The 17500-nt window shown below is 48.1% G+C and overlaps 3 protein-coding genes across 4 annotated transcripts in view; 2 read left to right on the top strand and 1 right to left on the bottom strand.

Moving 5' to 3' along the window:
• sh2b3 (SH2B adaptor protein 3) overlaps window positions 1-5292 on the top strand; it is a 22799-nt gene extending 17507 nt beyond the window's left edge. Inside the window, 4 exon segments of the mRNA XM_062454960.1 lie at window positions 845-921; window positions 1085-1299; window positions 1727-1901; window positions 2057-5292. Of these exon segments, the coding sequence (XP_062310944.1) occupies window positions 845-921; window positions 1085-1299; window positions 1727-1901; window positions 2057-2460 (871 nt within the window). The 3' untranslated portion in view covers window positions 2461-5292.
• The window catches only part of hsd17b4 (hydroxysteroid (17-beta) dehydrogenase 4), a 92984-nt gene that overhangs the window by 46986 nt on the left and 28498 nt on the right, over window positions 1-17500 (bottom strand). Inside the window, exon 1 of one of the 2 annotated variants that reach the window (XM_062454944.1) lies at window positions 2139-2142. The exons of the other annotated variant lie outside the window; for it this stretch is intronic. The gene's annotated coding sequence lies outside the window, so the exon portion shown is untranslated. Of the gene's footprint in view, window positions 1-2138; window positions 2143-17500 lie in introns of those variants that run through there. 2 annotated transcript variants of the gene reach the window in all.
• Window positions 8487-10491, top strand: atoh1a (atonal bHLH transcription factor 1a). Its single transcript, XM_062454526.1, has one exon. It carries the CDS (start codon window positions 8894-8896, stop codon window positions 9788-9790), a length of 897 nt encoding a protein of 298 aa, XP_062310510.1. The 5' UTR covers window positions 8487-8893; the 3' UTR covers window positions 9791-10491.

The raw sequence follows: 17500 nt of genomic DNA, 5'->3' as shown, positions 1-17500 counted from the left end.
TGAGGGGATGTGTGAATGTGAATACGAGTTTCAGACACTTCTGAACGCTTCTGAATCAGAGAACACACACACACACAGAACACACACATTCGCACACACACACACACACACTCAGAGAACAGAAGGCCTGTCTTCCTGTTATTGAGTTCTCAGAACTGTAGTCAGCATTTAAGCAGGATTTGATCAAGCTTCCTTCTCTGACTGTGTGTGCACGTGTGTGTGTGTACGTGTGTGTGTGTCTGTATGTGCACGTGTGTGTGTGTGCAGGGTGGAGTGGGGCTATCATGTAACACTACACGTTTTCAAGACTTAACAAGACCTACTTCCTGAAGCTTTTGTAAAACTTCATCCTGCTGCTTCCTGAGCCCCCCTCCCTCTCTCCCTCTCTCTCTCCCTCTCTCTCCCCCGCTCTCTCTCTTTCTCCCTCCCTCTGTCTCTCTCTCTCTCTATCCCTCTCTCTCTCCCCCCCCACCTCCCTCTCTCTCTCTCCCCCCTCCCTCTCTCTCTTCCCCCCTCCCTCCCTCCCTCTCTCTCTCTCTCTCTCTCTCTCTCTATCCCTCTCTCTCTCTCTCTCTCCCCCCTTTTTTGTAACTGCAAGGAGAAAAAAGCTAAATAAATACATTCCAAACTGTAAAATCCACCAGCCAACCCACATCTCTCTCTCATCTCCCCCCCTCTCTCTCATCTCCCCCTCTCCCTTTCTCTTCCTTTTCCCCTCCCTCCTTATGTCTCCCTCCTTCCTCCCTCTCTCTGTCTTTTCCCTCTCCCTCCCCTCTCTGTCTCTCTCTCCCCTCTCTCTCTCTCTCTCTCTCTCTCTCTGTCTCTCTCTCTCTCTCTCCCACAGTGTGGATGTGGAGCTGCTGACCTCCCCAGTCGACACAGCTGCCTCGGCCAATCGTAGCTCAGAGTCTGGCAGCCAGGGTAGGTCGGGGGGAGGGAGGGGAGGAGGGCTGATGAGGTATCTGTAGACCTAATGTTCAACTGCTCCAATCCACTAGTGTTCGACCCCCTGTCCCAACACTAACCATCCAGAACCCCTGTTCTAAAGATCCTCCCTCCTCCTCTACCCTCCCCTCCCCTCCAGGCTCTCTGACCTGTGTGCTGCTGGAGCAGTTGTACCACAGGACTGACCCCCACCTGTGCTCCTACCCCTGGTTCCACGGCTCCCTGTCCAGGGTGAAGGCCGCCGGCCTGGTGCAGAACTTCGGCCGCGAGGGCCACGGTGTCTTCCTGGTCCGACAGAGCGAGACACGCCGAGGAGACTACGTCCTGACCTTCAACTACCAGGGCAAGGCCAAGGTAACTCCTCCCCTTTACCCAGCAGGCCAAGGTAACTCCTCCCCTTTACCCAGTAGGCCAAGGTAACTCCTCCCCTTTACCCAGCAGGCCAAAGTAACTCCTCCCCTTTACCCAGCAGGCCAAGGTAACTCCTCCCCTTTACCCAGCAGGCCAAGGTAACTCCTCCCCTTTACCCAGTAGGCCAAGGTAACTCCTCCCCTTTACCCAGCAGGCCAAAGTAACTCCTCCCCTTTACCCAGAAAGCCAAAGTAACGACATATCCACCTTTCTTCTTAAAATGTTTTTTGTACCCCCCCTCTACCCCCCTCCTCCTCCTTCCTCCCCCCTCCTCCCTCCTCTTCCCCCACCCCCACCCCCTCTCCTTCCCTTCCTCCCTTCTCCTCCGCCCTCCCCCACCCCCTCCTCTTCCTCCTCCCCCTCCCTGCAGCACCTGCGTCTCTCCCTGACGGAGGCGGGGCAGTGCCGGGTGCAGCACCTGCGCTTCTCCTCCGTGGGGGACATGCTCAGCCACTTCCGGCTCTTCCCCATCCCCCTGGAGTGTGGCTCCGCCGGGGACGTCACGCTGTCCAGCTACGTGCTGGCTGGCCACGCCCCCTCGCAAGGTGACCCCGCCCTCCCTCCCCTCTCCCTCCTCGCTACTTCACCTGTTCATTCACTCAGCAGACGCTGTGACGCATCTCTGCTACCGGCTACCATCATCCCCAGCACACACACACACACACACCACCGCCTCACAGCCGTGTTCTCTGTCCTGCAGGCCAGCCCTCCGGAGCGGTCCTCGTCCCTTTCTCCCTGCACCGCTGGAGCTCCGAGCCCAGCTTGGCTCACTGCAGGCTGGCCAGCTTCTCCGGGCTGCTCCCCTCCTCCAGCGCGCCCTCCAGCCAGGCCCCCCGGCCCCTCCCCCAGCCCCAGTACCACCTCTACCCCCTCCAGCCCCTGCACGGGCGCCCCACGCCCCCCCCAGACCCCGCCCCCCCCGGACCCCTGCGGAGAAGCGAGTCTGTGGGTCGCAGGTCCCTCCTGCGACACCCCAACCCCCAACCAGCCTCCCACCCTGGCCTCCTCCCTGGCCTCCTGTCCAGCCACCGGGACTCTGACTACGAGCTGGAGCCGGACCGCGGACGCAAGAGAGCCATCGACAACCAGTACATGTTCCTCTGACCCCCTGCAGGCAGTGAGCTCACTTCCTGTCTCGCTCCCCGGGGGGGCCCCCAGAGAGAGACGCACCCCTCCTCCTCCCAGAGACTCACCTGTGTGCTCCCTAAAGGAGGAGGAGGAGCAGGTCTGTCGTGGCAGAGTCCAGACACCCTAACCTGATTGTCCGCATTGAATGTATTCCAGGGCGGAAGATGTTTGACAGTTGAGTCGTTGTTACTTGTTTGTTTCGCTGAATGTTGTGGCTGCAGGCCGGCGTGAGAGAGAGGCACAAACACACACCGCACGACCCACTTCTACCAAACACACACTCTGCACGACACACTTATACCAAACACACACTCTGCACGACACACTTCTACCAAACACACACTCTGCACGACACACTTCTACCAAACACACTCCGCACGACACACTTCTACCAAACACACACTCCGCACGACACACTTCTACCAAACCTCGTTTTTGTTCTACATACAGTACGGCTCTATTTACACTCCAACTATTTTGTAAAAGGGAACAGTGTGTGGGGGCGTCGATGAGACGATCGATCAACAAGGGGGAGAGTGTGTGTGTGTGAGCGTGTGTGTGAGAGAGTGTGTGAGAGAGAGTTTGCATGTTGAGGTCTCCACGACTCCAAGATCAGGGTCATGACCCCAAGGACTGTGAGGGTGGGGTTAGATTAGGGGGGATGTATCCCTTTCCCCTCAAAAACACATTCCGAAGCTATGTCTCTGTACACACCTGGTCTGGGCATTGACCAATCAGCATTAAGCAGTATTAGCCTTCTTAGCATTGCCCTCCCTTGTTTCTTAACCCCCAAACTCTCTCTACCAATCCCAACCTGACTCCTCCTGACAAGGGTCAAGGGTCAGACCTGTGTGGCACTGAGCAGATGGTCTGATGTCTTTAAGGCGTGTCTATGTTCCCTAGTTCAACTTGGCTGACATCCTCAACTTGGCATCAGTGCCTTAAAGATAGGGATGGCTGTCTCAGGATATGACACGCGCGGGACGAATGGTGTGTGTGTGTGGGGGGGGGGGGGTCACTATGGCAACATAAACCATATATAACTCCACCAACCAAAATAAACTATTCAAGTTCTGTTACTATGTTGTTTGTGACTCTGGTCTGCTGCTGTCAGATAGACGTTAAAACACCGTCACCGGCAACGACACGATGCACGTAGAGCCTCCGGCCAAACATTTAGATTTCTCTCTTTTCCTCTTTCTTTCTTTCTCCCTCCCTCTCCTCCCTCCGTTTGTCTGGCCTCTCATCTCTCTGTCCTGTCTCTCTCTCTCCCTCTCTCGCTTAACACTAACTCTACTAGCGTCAAGTTATTTTGTTGTCAAGCTTCCTGTTTTGAAAAGGGACAGTTTTTCAACTTCGTCTCATGATGACCCAATGTTGATTTTTGATTTTGTGTATTTCGGAGTGAATCCATAGGCATATGGATGATGAGAGAGACAGAGAGAGAGAGACAGAGAGAGAGACAGACAGACAGAGACAGACAGACAGAGAGAGACAGACAGAGACAGACAGAGAGACAGAGAGAGACAGACAGACAGAGAGAGACAGACAGAGACAGACAGAGACAGAGAGAGGAGGAGGGGGTAGGCTTTCTTTTGGAGAAGATTGAAAGACGCGTGTTGTCCTTTTGACTGACACACACTCAGATTGGGCTGCATCTGGGACTCATTCCCCATATTCCTTTCGAATCGAACCCAAATATAGTTGCGATAGCGATCGTAGACATGAAGTTCCAGCAGTTCATTTGTACAATGGTTCTGATCAGGTCATCTTCCTTATCGAAACTGTTGTTCTGTTCTCGTTGAGGAGAAGGGTGAGACCAAGGTACGGTTTTGTCTCTTGTGCTGACGTTGAAACTAACAAGCTAACCCTGTGTGTGTGTGTGTGTGTGTGTGTGTGTGCGTGTGTGCGTGTGCGTGTGCGCGTGTAGGGAAGACAACAAAGGTATCTCTTAGGTCTGACCCCGGACCTCTCTCCGAGAGCTCACGGACAGAGCAGAGAGTCGGTGCTTGCACTCGTAGCTGCATCACGTACGGTGATGTGACCTGGTTGAAACCAGGGTATCACGTGGGAGAACTTAGTGCAATATCAGAAAGTTGCTTGTAATGTTGAATGGTTGAACGCGCGTGTGTTGACTGTTCAGTCCTTGCACTGGATCAACTTGGAACACCCCATGTACCTGCCCCAGCCCCCCCATGCCCCAGCCCCCCCATGCCCCAGCCCCCCCATGCCCCAGCCCCCCCATGCCCCAGCCCCCCCATGTACCTGCCCCAGCCCCCCCATGTACCTGCCCCAGCCCCCCCCCATGTCTTGCCCCCCCCCCAGCCAAGACTACCCCCCCATCCCTGTTCCCAAATCAGCAAAATATTTTAGTTGTTTATATGAGATTTACATATTTCCATGTATACAAATATATGAATATATATATATCCCCTTTTGTAAGGCTCTGTATGTGTCGAGGTTGTTGGAGAAGACGACCCTTGGCATGTCAGATGGCGTCTGTCCTGCTTCCTGCTTCCTGTCTCTCAGGACTGGTCATTACGCAGTAATGAGTTCACTAGCACTGTAAACAGCCAATCAGATCGCACCAAAGCTTCTGTCCCTGTCACACCTTGCCTGTTACAGTAGTTCTTTATGATATGCATTCTAAATTATATATATATATGTATAACTGTATATTTGACATTTTGTAAAATAAAGCTAACCAATGAAATCAAGCTATCATGGCCCCGATACGATGACTTCCATAACTCACCCGCTACATCGTCTCCCAGGAGACGGCAGAGAATGTTCGCCACTACCGCTAGTGCCACTTATTAAACATGAAAACATTGAAAATATTTATCCTAAAGTGGGCTTTCTCTTTTAAAGATACATTTAAATGTTCCTTTTTTCTGAAGGGGGTGGGGGGGAACAGGACAAACTGTAGTAGGAGTCAAATTTGGCAAGATGTCTAACTTGGTTGAATTGTTTCCATATAAATCAAACGGCTAGATAATCATGAATGGGCAAACTACAAAATGTTGCTCTATAAAAACTCTAAATGTCTGTTTACTTTAAGGTCATTCATAAGTTCGAATCGTAGCTTTGCTCACATAACACTAAGCTCCCCATATTTCCATTCCTTCACTCAGTCTATATTGTCGCCATACCAAGATTTGACCAGCAGATGTCCCTATGGAGAGAATGCGTCAAACGTTTTAGATGTTTCTCACTTGAAGTGTGTTGGAGTAGAGAAACATCTAAAGCATGCAGGGCAGGCGGTCGTTGAGGACCAGGGTTGAGAAGGGCTGTTTTAGAGGCATACAGCTTAATTTTGATAAATGAAAGGAAATGTTCCAAAGGCAAGCTGCAGCCAAGCTGGAACCCAATTTAAATGTAATGTGCAGGGCGTCATCTGGAGCGTCCCTCGCTGGTAAATCTAAAATGGTAGTTTTATATATTCACCACGAGAGGGCGCTGCTTAGCTGTTTTGGTAAGCGTTGAATGGAGATACGGTGTGTGGTATATTAGGGAGAGGGGGGAGAGATAGAAAGAGAGGAGGGGGGGGGGGGGTTGAGGGGAGGGGAGGGGAGAGAGAGAGGGAGAGATGAAGAGGGATGGAGAAATAAAGAGAAAGTAGGCACATGCAACCAACTGATATAGAAGACATAGAAGTTAATGAGACTTCAAGTAGGCTATTGACTACATGTAATTTTTTTAAACTTGGGTTTCTATCTCAATTATTAACTTTTTCTCTCAGGGGAGGAGGAGCGGGTATTAATAAAGACACGTGGCACTATAAAAGTGTGTTAGGTTTAGGGTTAGAGATGGCATTATAACACATGCACTATTATTAGTAGGCCTATTATTATTAGCATTGTTATTGTGATGTTATTGATAATATTATTAGCACCTCACCAGTGCGCGCACCGTTTCCCGGGAGACAGGAATGGGGTAAACAGCACGCAGACTCCTCCACGCGGGAAGGCCCCATGTTGTCACATTTTGTGCCCGTTTTCCAAAGAGTCCCCCAAGCGTGTCCAATGAAACATAGTCGCCATTGTTCACGCGACACTTTAATAATCGAATGCTACAATATCCAACCTGGTGTTTGCTTTAGCCGCCGTTCCAACCCCTACACGAGGACTCTCGTAGGTGGAGATAGACAGGGCGAGGCGCCAGTCCTCGAGCCTCCGCGCGATGCGACCTATGCATAAATGAATACAGAGTGAAAATACTGTCGTTTTATCTAAGAACTGGAGGTATTTAAGAAATTCAGGTGTTTAGGGCTTTAGAAAAAAATCTATATAGCAACAAGAATGTTGTACAACAATATGGCCGACCCACCGTTTTAACCGATTCTGATTATTGCGTGATTGTATAGGCCTACAAAATATGATTATTTAAATATTTCGTTTTAAATGTTTTATGTAGCCTAAGACTATTATTCAGGAAAAAAAAATAATTATGAAAAAGTCTAATGATTTGATTTCATAGTAGCCAATATATTCCCATAGTCTATGAACCATTCATGCACATGAAGTGCATAATGATTTCGTGTGGGCCTTATAGGCTTTTATTTTATCATTGTAGGCCTGTAGGCTGCAGCGTTTATCTTTGATCTCTCGTTCTCTAAACTCTTGTTGGAGTGAGGGGAAAGACAAGTGTGTGTGCGCACACCGTGTACCACCAGTGTCCATCGTCTCTCTCACACGTACACACATACATACACACACACACACACACACACACACACACACACACACACACACACTGTGCACACACATCCCTCTCCCTCCGCTTTCTTTGGCCCGAGCTCGTGTCAGTGGAGCGCTGTCGAGCCCCCTGCTCGTGTTTCCGATCCCCGCGAAGCGCCCTCGCTGACAGGGCGTTCCTCGAGCTGGATCAAAAGGTTCTGGACGTGTACAAAGGAAAATGAAACGAGAGACGCCCTTAACATTCACAGAATGGTGAAGCGCTGAATTGACAAAGAGTGAAACCCCGGGAGCAGAGTTCTTTGGTCAACTTTTTTCTTCTCCTCCCAGTTACTAGAATAGAATATTAGGCTATTTGAGTAGGATGCCTATCACATAGTAGCCTACACTACTTTAGGACAAATGTCGCCTAATTTCGCATGGTTTGTGGTTATCTTGAAATGGCTACCTGCATTGTGTAAACTGCGAGATCTAATCAAATTATGAGTAAACATTTGGGCGAATTGAATTGAATCAACCCCCTTTTTTACCGTTTCTTTATGCACACTGGATTCGATTACTTTTCCGGGTGATTTTCATAACCAATAACGATTAATCATCAACTTGATGTTGATATGTCCATAAGTGCTGACTGCTGACAGGTCAAACTGGAAATCGGTGTGTCGTTTAAGATTTATACATATTTAGTATGGTTTATAGTTTTTTTTTAAGAAGCACTCTTAGTTTACAAAGCACTGTAAACTAAAAAAAGCACTGTCCTTAAAGCTTATTTTCACCTCATTTCCTCAAATCTATCAATATCAACGTCGTCAACTGTATTAAGTAGGAGTTTTAGAGAGTGTGCTACATCCTTCATGTTCTCTGTCTGTGAACCAGATGATCTGGTTCTCTTCTTGCACACTAACGTTTGAAAATGCTGTTCTCTCTGTCTCTCTCTCTCTGTCTCTCGCTCTCTGTCTCTGTGTCTGTCTGTCTGTCTGTCTGTCTCTCTCTCTCTCTCTCTCTCTCTCTCTCTCTCTCTCTCTCTCTCTCTCTCTCTCTCTCTCTCTCTCTCTCTCTCTCTCTGTCTCTCTCTCTCTGTCTCTGTGTCTGTCTCTCTCTCTCTCTCTCTCTCTCTGTCTCTCTCTCTCTGTATCTCTCTCTCTGTCTCTGTCTCTCTCTCTCTGTCTTCTGGGCGGTAAGATTTCTCTCCTCCAAAGCAACTGTCAGACGTTTTGACTTTTGTCTGTGAAAGGACATTATAGGCCCAGGGCTTTGTCACCACACTCTTCCCCGCATGTTTGTTATTATGCGTTATAAGTCTGTTGACACTCCACTAACCCTCTCATACCGAGACGCGAGCGGTCCACGCTCCTAACCATCTCCTCTCCCGTGCGTGTCCTGGGGGACAAGCCATTGTGCTACCTAACTTACCCCCGTTAAACAACCCGTAAACCGAGGCATTATTATAAACAGACACAGCATAATAACCGCTCTCGGGTTTACCGGCGCTCCTCATTGGTCCTTTACACGCGCGTGCTCCAAGTGCTCTTATTGGTCAAAGCGCCACGCGACCAGCAAGAGAAGGGGGGCTCCTAGGCGCGTGCCGCTTTTTAAACCGACGCCGCGCCTTGAGACACTAGAGAAGGAGACCTGCACGCGACATAGTGAGAGCGCAGGGTGCTGAAGAAGCAGTTTTATATTGTTGCCTTTTTTAATCCTCCAAGACGGAGATGGATGTTCTGCGTATTGGGGAGTGGAGCAAGGAACCAAAGGAGATGAGCGAGCTCGACGCGCAGGGCTCGAGCATGGATCCGTCAGGTCTGGCACTCATGAACAGCAGTGACCCACGCGCCTGGCTGGCTCCCGCGCAGCCTGGCACCTGCGTGGCACACGCCGACTACCTGCTGCACTCTCCCTGCTCCAGCTCGAGCCTGGAAGGCGGGTCCCCCGCGTCTGACGACCACAGTCCGAACTTCAGAGAGACCGGCAAGGGCCCGCTCAAAGTGCGGGAGCTGTGTCGATTGAAGGGGTCTCTGAGCGCGGAGGAGGGCAGGCAGCGAGCACCGTCCAGCAAGCCGGTCCACGGAGTTCAGAAGCAGCGACGCCAGGCTGCCAACGCCCGGGAAAGGAGACGGATGCACGGGTTGAATCACGCATTCGACGAGTTGCGCAGCGTAATTCCCGCTTTCGATAACGACAAGAAGCTTTCCAAATACGAGACCCTACAGATGGCCCAGATCTACATCAATGCGCTGTCAGACCTGCTTGAGGGTCCCAGTGCTGACTCGCCAAAGTTGCCCACCGCCGTCTACGACGGTGACAAAGCACCCCGTGGATCCCCCGCTACCGGTAGGAGGGGCACGAGCACGGGGCTACCTGTCCAACTAAACAGCATCCCGTTCCCGTTCGAAGGTGATTCGTTTTCCGCCCTCATGGAGCACGAGATGCGGTCTCCTTCCACAGGGGTGGCAAGCTCCGGTTCTGACAGTACGAAAAACTCTCCACGGTCCAACCGGAGCGACGGAGAGTTTTCCCCGCACTCCCAGTTTAGTGATTCGGACGAGATGGCTATGGAACTCCAGAGTGAAGACGAGCTTTCGGAACTGCCCAACCGTCACACATTCTGAACACTATGGACGTTAACCGAGTCAATCACATCATCCGAAATTAATAGCCTATGCGTTTTATAAAAGAATAGGCTTGCTTTCCAAACGTGATTTTGATTCCACCTGAGAACTATATTTTATCAACTGTCAGATAAAGATTTTTTTAAATGTCAGATAAGCCTAAATTTGGATCTGCCAATAGATTTGTAGCCTTGCCGTCTCCATGGGGACATGGAAGAGACCCCTCTGCCATGTCGCGCGCAGCACTGCCACGGGCTCTCCCAAGTCACGGACCAAACTGTCTTCCACAAAATTGCCTGATATGATATTTTTAATGTACAGATTTTTTTGTAACTATGATTCTCCTGATTCTGATCATAATGAATATTATTGAATTGTTTACTTGCCTGTAAATGTCCCTGTATGAAATTGTTTGCAACTTCTAAAGTTACCAACGCGCACTTTAAACGAGCCAGGGGCTTGATGAATACGAATTTGTTTAGAACCACAAAATATTTCTTTGTTTCCGTTTTTTGTTAGTTGTAGTACCGCCAATTTGATACAGATAGCATATTTAATGTAGCCATTTTTGTTTCTTATATATTTTGTTGATTTTGGTTACTTAGATTCTTTCAGATGAATTTTGTGTGTCTGCTTTCACTGGATGAGAAGATTTGACATAGCTTATTTATTCCTGATTGTATTCAATTGATTTGACTTTTTTAATGACATGTTATTGTTGCTGAAAATCTAGTATTTTTCCATTTGTTGGTTTTATGTTATTTTGGGTTTGAGAATAAATAAGCAAACAAAAAATATATATTTAACTGTCATCATTCTATTTACACTGACTATCTACGCAGGACTTTATATAGCTTAGTTTAAATAGTCTATTATCCTACATTATCCTAAACCTTTAATTCATTTAGGGGACGCTTTTCTTGAAAGACAAACTATAGTGCAGGTATGTATCATTAAACCACAACACATCACGAGACCTGTTTCAGTGTTCCTGCATTAAGCTCCTTAGTCTTCGTTTATTTCACTCCTTAAAAATATTCATCAACACGAGGTCTCCTTCTCTAGAGATAACTTTAATAATATTTAATCTTCATTAGGAGCGTCACATATCACATAGCATAACATCCGTAAATAGGCCACATTATAAAACTAGTAGCCTAATACTTAACACAGTTAGACTAGTCGTAGTTGCAGGAATTTTATTTTTTATTATTATTTGCAGAAGTATTATGAGTAATAGCCTATTAGTATTATTTGCGGAAGCAATAAACCGTTTTAGTTTTATTCTGTGAGTATAGAAACAGAATGTCACCTATTCTTACAACGGGGTTTACATGCTGTTGATTTGACATGAACTGACAAGGTCTTTTTCAGGCTATCTCTTGTCTGGGGTGTTTAAAACTCTTTAGGGTGGATATATCAAAGCAAGAAAACAAGAAAAAGGTAACCATCTTTTTCGTGTTCTGACTAAAACAGCAATGCCTTAAATCGATGTTAGGCTCAGAAATACTAAATTCTTGAGGCCGGTGATGCTACCAGGCAACACAAACTCGACTCAGAAGCTTAATAATGTACTCTAAAATACACATTGTTATCCTCACGGCTAAGCATGTTTCAAGCTAGTTCTGTTAAAAAAAAAAAAACTTCTGAAATGTTTTATTATTCGAAGACACCGCAGGCACTCTCTTTCTTTTTTCGCTCGATGTAATTTATTGTAAATGCACGGTGATAAAAAAAAAAAAACTGTCCACGCGCTCGCTCTCCATATGCCCTGGGCGCACGCACCCCTGCCCCGCGCTCTAATGATTGAGCGTTCTATCTGTCTCCAGCTCTGTTGAGCAACAGTAACGCTCGCATCCCAAACGTTACTCTTAACGCCACCATACTGTGCGTAAATGTTTGCTACACTTTACTAAACAAAAAAATCTTGTAGCCTATATGTGGTGATATCTTTCCCGTTGATTGAGTTATAGGCCCACTTGTTATGGGAGAGTGCATTAAGTTTGAAACATTGTAGTAAGGCTCGTGGTCCAAGGTGTTGGATAGCCTCAAGCACGCGCTGTCAGCTGGTAAGCGCTCGCGGGTCCCCTTCAAGGTCTCGCAGGAGTCAACTCAGGAGGGAACACACTTTCTACTGTCAACCCGCCACGCACACGCATGCACGCGACCTGAACTGCCTCCTCGCTCCCCCTCTCCATTCAAAGTAAAGTTATAGCAGTCCCACTTGTGATCCCGTGCAAGTGGAGGCAAGCAAGTAAGCACGCGCACACACAACAGGTACACAATTGGCAGCACGCACCTGCTGCGACTGGTACGAGCCAATTAAATCTTTGAAGGAAAAGTTGGATCAGTCTTTTTTTAACGACAGCGGTGCTTATCATAAAAACCACCGCATGCCAATTCTATCCCAACAGTTCGTGAGAATAAGGATAAAAAGTATCGAAGAATTATTTATGAACGTAAGTTACCTGTTCATGCTACCTTCCACCGCCTGCGGGTTCCTCCCCTCTGTTTTACCCAATCACGCGCCTTGTCCCCGTGGTCGCCTCTCGAGATTAACATGAGGAATAATAGGCAATATAATGCGGTGTTCAATTATTTACACAATTTATACTCCTTTATCTGGTTATGGATGGAGTAACCGTCTGTACATCTCGAGCCGGTAAGCGATCAGATTTCGCGTTGTGATGTCCTTTGAAATATCGCCTAATGGTGTTGACCACGCACATGTAGATTCGTGTTATTGAGAGTCCTATTAAGAGTTAAATATTTGTAATTGCTTTTGGTTACGCTCGAGTAAGTAGGGGAATTAAAATATATATTTCTGTCATGTTTAGCATTAAATTGGAGGAAGTTATTATTTGAAACATTCTGTTGAGATAAGTGAGTATGAGCGAATAAAAAAGTAGACTAATAGACTACCATTTTCATCACCATATCGGGCTACTTTCTGTGTAAATTATGATATTATTTTGATGATAATCAATTGATGATATTCCAACAGGCTAGCCAACAAACGTTTGTGCTTGAACGCAAGCCACTTGAATGCCTAGTTTAAACTCCACTGGTAGTACTTTCCACGTAAACAGGTCGATGTGCTTAACAGGTGGGAGACACGGTGGATTGAGGTTTCACAATCATAAAATATTCAGAATGGGCGTTATGACGAAAAAAACTACCGCGTCTCTCATGCATGACTTTCGGGCGTAAGGCAACAAGAGTAGCGACCCCATCTTATAGCCTGTGGCTCAGAGACGTGGGCTACTAGTTCAACACAAATCCCCTTTTTCACTGCTGCCACGCACTTGGTTTGGTCTGGACTTATTAACCAAATTATGAAGGTTTTTAAAACGTTATAAAGCTGTATTCTTTGTCAGAAAACGACAGTTTATTCTGAGACAGTATTTGTGGATTCTGAACGCTATACCCCCCTATCCATATAACGACTTTAAATGATCGATTTCAATGTCATTCCCATCCCACTCACCAGGACACACACACACACACACACACAGACAACACACAAACAACAGGACACACACAAACAGGGCGTATTGCGAGCAAACCAAAGCGTGTCTCTGTTAAGTTTCCCTGCTACTACTAAACAGCAGGGGGCCAGTAAGGCGCTGGTCTAGTGGCCATTTCAAACACTGTCAGAATTCCAAGGCTTTCTTTAATGAAAAGAGAGCTCCTTGAATGTTGTATGAGATATGGGGAGGTGGTTGCATCGTCCCACCCTCTCTGGGGATGCTGACACAAAGAGCAGGACTGGGCTGCACCTTCCATCTGCTGTTCCTCAAGAGATGGAGACAGAGGGGGAGAGAGAGGAGAGAGGGGAGGGGGGGAGGGAGCGAGGGAGCGGCGAAGAGAGAGAGATAGAGATAAAGAGGCGGAAATAAAGAGGAGGAGCAAAAAAGAGAGAGGGGGTAGAGAGACACAGAGACAGAGAGATAGAGACAGAGAGAGAGTGAGGTAGAGAGACAGACAGAGAGAGAGGTAGAGAGAGAGACGGACACACAGAGAGAGAGAGAGAGGTAGAGAGACAGACAGAGAGAGGTAGAGAGACAGACAGAGAGAGAGGCAGAGAGAGAGAGAAGAGTGAGACCACAGACATAAGGAGGAGATACAGTTATTCTGATAGTGTAGTGAAGGTGAATCAATGCCACACTCTGTTAGTGAGACAGCCTTGTACATCATACGGCTGTAATCACTCTCTCACACACACGCCTCGTATGGGCGGTATATCTGTGTTTGACACGGTTCTAGACCACAGAGCATGCTGTGAAGACACATCCTCAATCATAAGCAAAGGGTCCCTGATGTTATCACGGGAGAGCTTTCAGAGGAGCTGACGGGTTATTTGGAAACACGCTTTGCGTCAGATAAGACAGGTCGGTGTTGTTCCACACAACTCCATGCATTATTCAGCCAGCTCATAGATAGGATCATGTGACTGGGTCCATTATCACTTATGAGATGACAATCTTTCTAAGAGGGTACACTACATCTCTCTCTCTCTCTCTCTCTCTCTCTCTCTCTCTCTCTCTCTCTCTCTCTCTCTCTCTCTCTCTCTCTCTCTCTCTCTCTCTCTCTCTCTCTCTCTCTATTTCTTTCTCTCTCTCTCTCTCTCTCTCTCTCTCTCTCTCTCTCTCTCTCTCTCTCTCTCTCTCTCTCTCTCTCTCTCTCTCATCTCTCTCTCTCTCTCTCTCTCTCTCTCTCTCTCTCTCTCTCTCTCTCTCTCTCTCTCTCTCTCTCTCTCTCATATATATCTGTCTACCTGCAGTCAGGTACATGAGTGTAAGTGTGTGTGTGTGTGACAAGGTGCGTGTGTGAGAGTGATTGTGTGACAGTAGGTATATGTTTGTGTGTGTGTGTGAGTGTGTGTGTGTGAGTGTGAGTGTGTGAGTGACTGGAGGCTACAAAGCCTCACAGACGTAAGAACTATTTTGACCGCTGCTGACGAACGACATCCTGTCTGTGGTCGTGGCAACACCCCCTTTCTTTTCACCACAGAAGAAGACCTGCCTTCGTCCTCGTTCTTGAAAGACCGTGAAAGATGTCCGCCGCTCAAAAAGGGTCTCTGGGTCTCAGAGTCCACCTCCTCGGGGTGCACTCTGTGGTGTCGCCACCTTCAAAGCAAATGTACATGTACATGAGGCTTCTTGGGTAACCATCCCTTTGAGAAGCACACAATAGTCTCACCAATTATCCCCCTGCTCAGTACTCTATGAGCATCAGTTACACGCTTTGTGTGTGTGTGTTTGTGTGTGTGTTTCTGCATGTGTGTGTGTGTCTGTCAATGTGTATGTCAACATGTGTGTGTGTGTCTGTGTTTCAGGGTGTGTTCTGTGTGTGTTTTCTTGTGTTTGTGTTTCTGCATGTGTGTGTGTCTGTCAATGTGTATGTCAACATGTGTGTGTGTCTGTGTTTCTGGGTGTGTTCTCTGTGTGTGTGTGTGTGTGTGTAACTTTGTGGTTATCCATTTAGGAAACACCTCATTCTCCCATTGATGGTCTCTCACTTCCAGCTAGGTCAAGTTTCCCAGAATGTGCAGCCCACCTTTACACAGATACAGAAAAGTGGTTCCTGACATTCTGAAATGAACAGGAGACAACATAAATCCACAAGATGGGATTTGACACCTTTCAAGTGGTTTGTATATATTTCTGCCATTCTCCCATTGATGGTCTCTCACTTCCAGCTAGGTCAAGTTTCCAGAATGTGCAGCCCACCTTTACACAGATACAGAAAAGTGGTTCCTGACATTCTGAAATGAACAGGAGACAACATAAATCCACAAGATGGGATTTGACACCTTTCAAGTGGTTTGTATATATTTCTGTGTGTGCGGATGTATGGTGTGTGTATGTGCGTGTGTATGTTTGTGTGCGCACGTCTACGTTGCGTCTGCATGTTTGCGTACACATATATGGTGTGTGTGTTTGTGGTGAGCATGTGTGTATGCATGTATGTATGGTGTGTGTGTGTGTATAGTGTGTGTGGAAGATGAGCAGTGTTGACCACACCTAACCTTCTCCTGGAAGCCAAACAACATGTCACCTATTGTCACATAGCAGTCACCACGTGTGTTGTCCACCCACAATGCACTGCATGCATGTCACATGACCACCAGTGACGGATCGCCTCCCTTTTTGTCAGCGCTTGTGAGATTCTGTCTCTCACAGACTGCTGCATTCAGACCTTTGTTAAACCTTTTTAATGTAGTTTCTTACATTTACATTTAGTCATTTAGCAGACGCTCTTATCCAGAGCAACTTACAGTAAGTACAGGGACATTCCCCCCAAGGCAAGTAGGGTGAAGTGCCTTGCCCAAGGACACAACGTCATTTGGCAGAGCCGGGAATCGAACTGGCAACCTTCAGATTACTAGCCCGATTTCCTAACCGCTCAGCCACCTGACTCCCAATTCTTAATTTTGTTTTGTTGGGAAAGAAAAGTGATCATTTCCTCCGTTCGACAGAGACAGAGAGAAGGTCTCGAGAGAGTAGGGAGGTTGAAGACCACCAGTCGCTCCTGGATGGTTGCCTGTATATCCTTCAGCTCTCTGTCTCTCTCTGCACCCTTTATGACATCTTTCTTTCTTTCCCTCACATCTTTTTCCATCTTTCCCTCTCTCAATCCCTCCATCTCTCCCTCTCTCAATCCCTCCATCTCTCCCTCTCTCAATCCCTCTCTCAATCATCCATCTCTCCCTCTCTCAATCCCTCCATCTCTCCTTTCTCAATCCCTCCATCCCCCCCTCAATCCTTCATCTCTCCCTCTCTCAATCCCTCCATCGCTGTCCTCACCCCTCTAGGCAAGGTCTCCCTCATCTCTGCTCTCTTTCCTCTTTTTCTATCTATCTTTCATTCTCTCTCTAAATCTATTGAAGTGACTTCCATCTTTCTTTTCTCTCCCCCCCACCCACCCACCCACCTCTCTCTCTCTCTCTCTCCCCATCTCTCTCTCCATCTATTCCTCCTTGCTCCACCCTGCAGTCCCTGTCCTCACCCATGAAGGCCTGCTATGTGAAGGTGTCTCTCCTGCGGGTCTATTGTACAGTGGCGGCCCTAGCGATCACGTTTCAGCAGGTCCTCCTGGTGAGGGATGCTGTATATTGTTGGACTTTTCTTGTGTTTGATTCCGCTCCTTTCATGGACGTTGAAAGCCTGCCCTTCCCTCTCTCTCCCTCTTCTCCCTTCCCTCTCTCTCCCTCTTCTCCCCTTCCCTCTCTCTCCATCTTCTCCCCCTCTCTCTTTCTCCCCTCTCTCTCTCCCCTCTCTTTCTCCCCTCTCTTTCTGTCCTCCCCCTCCCCTCTCTCTCTTCCCCCTCCCCCCTCTTCTCCCTTCTCCCCTCTCTCTTTCCTCCCAGCCTCTCCTCTCTCTCTCCTCTCCTCTCCTCTCCCCTCTCTCTCTCTCCTCTCTCTCTCCTCCCCTCTCCTCTCTCTCTCCTCCCCTCTCTCTCTCCTCTCCTCCCCTCTCTCTCTCCTCCCCTCTCCTCCCCTTTCCTCTCTCTCCTCCCCCCTCTCTCCCCCCTCCTCTGCAGTGTGTTCCCCGGGGACCCCCCTCTCAGGTAACCTGCAGGGTGGGTAGACCAGAGTGAGCCACACAGGAAACAGACAAGGGGATCATTTTCAGCTCTGTGCACAGACAGCCATGCCCCCCCAAACCCAAACACACACACACAACGTACACGGACAGGGACATGTGC

Source organism: Osmerus eperlanus, chromosome 28 (genome assembly GCF_963692335.1).
Source record: "Osmerus eperlanus chromosome 28, fOsmEpe2.1, whole genome shotgun sequence".
Lineage (NCBI taxonomy): Eukaryota > Metazoa > Chordata > Actinopteri > Osmeriformes > Osmeridae > Osmerus > Osmerus eperlanus.
The sequence above is the reverse complement of the archived record's forward strand: the minus strand, read 5'-3'. Positions and strand labels throughout refer to the sequence as shown.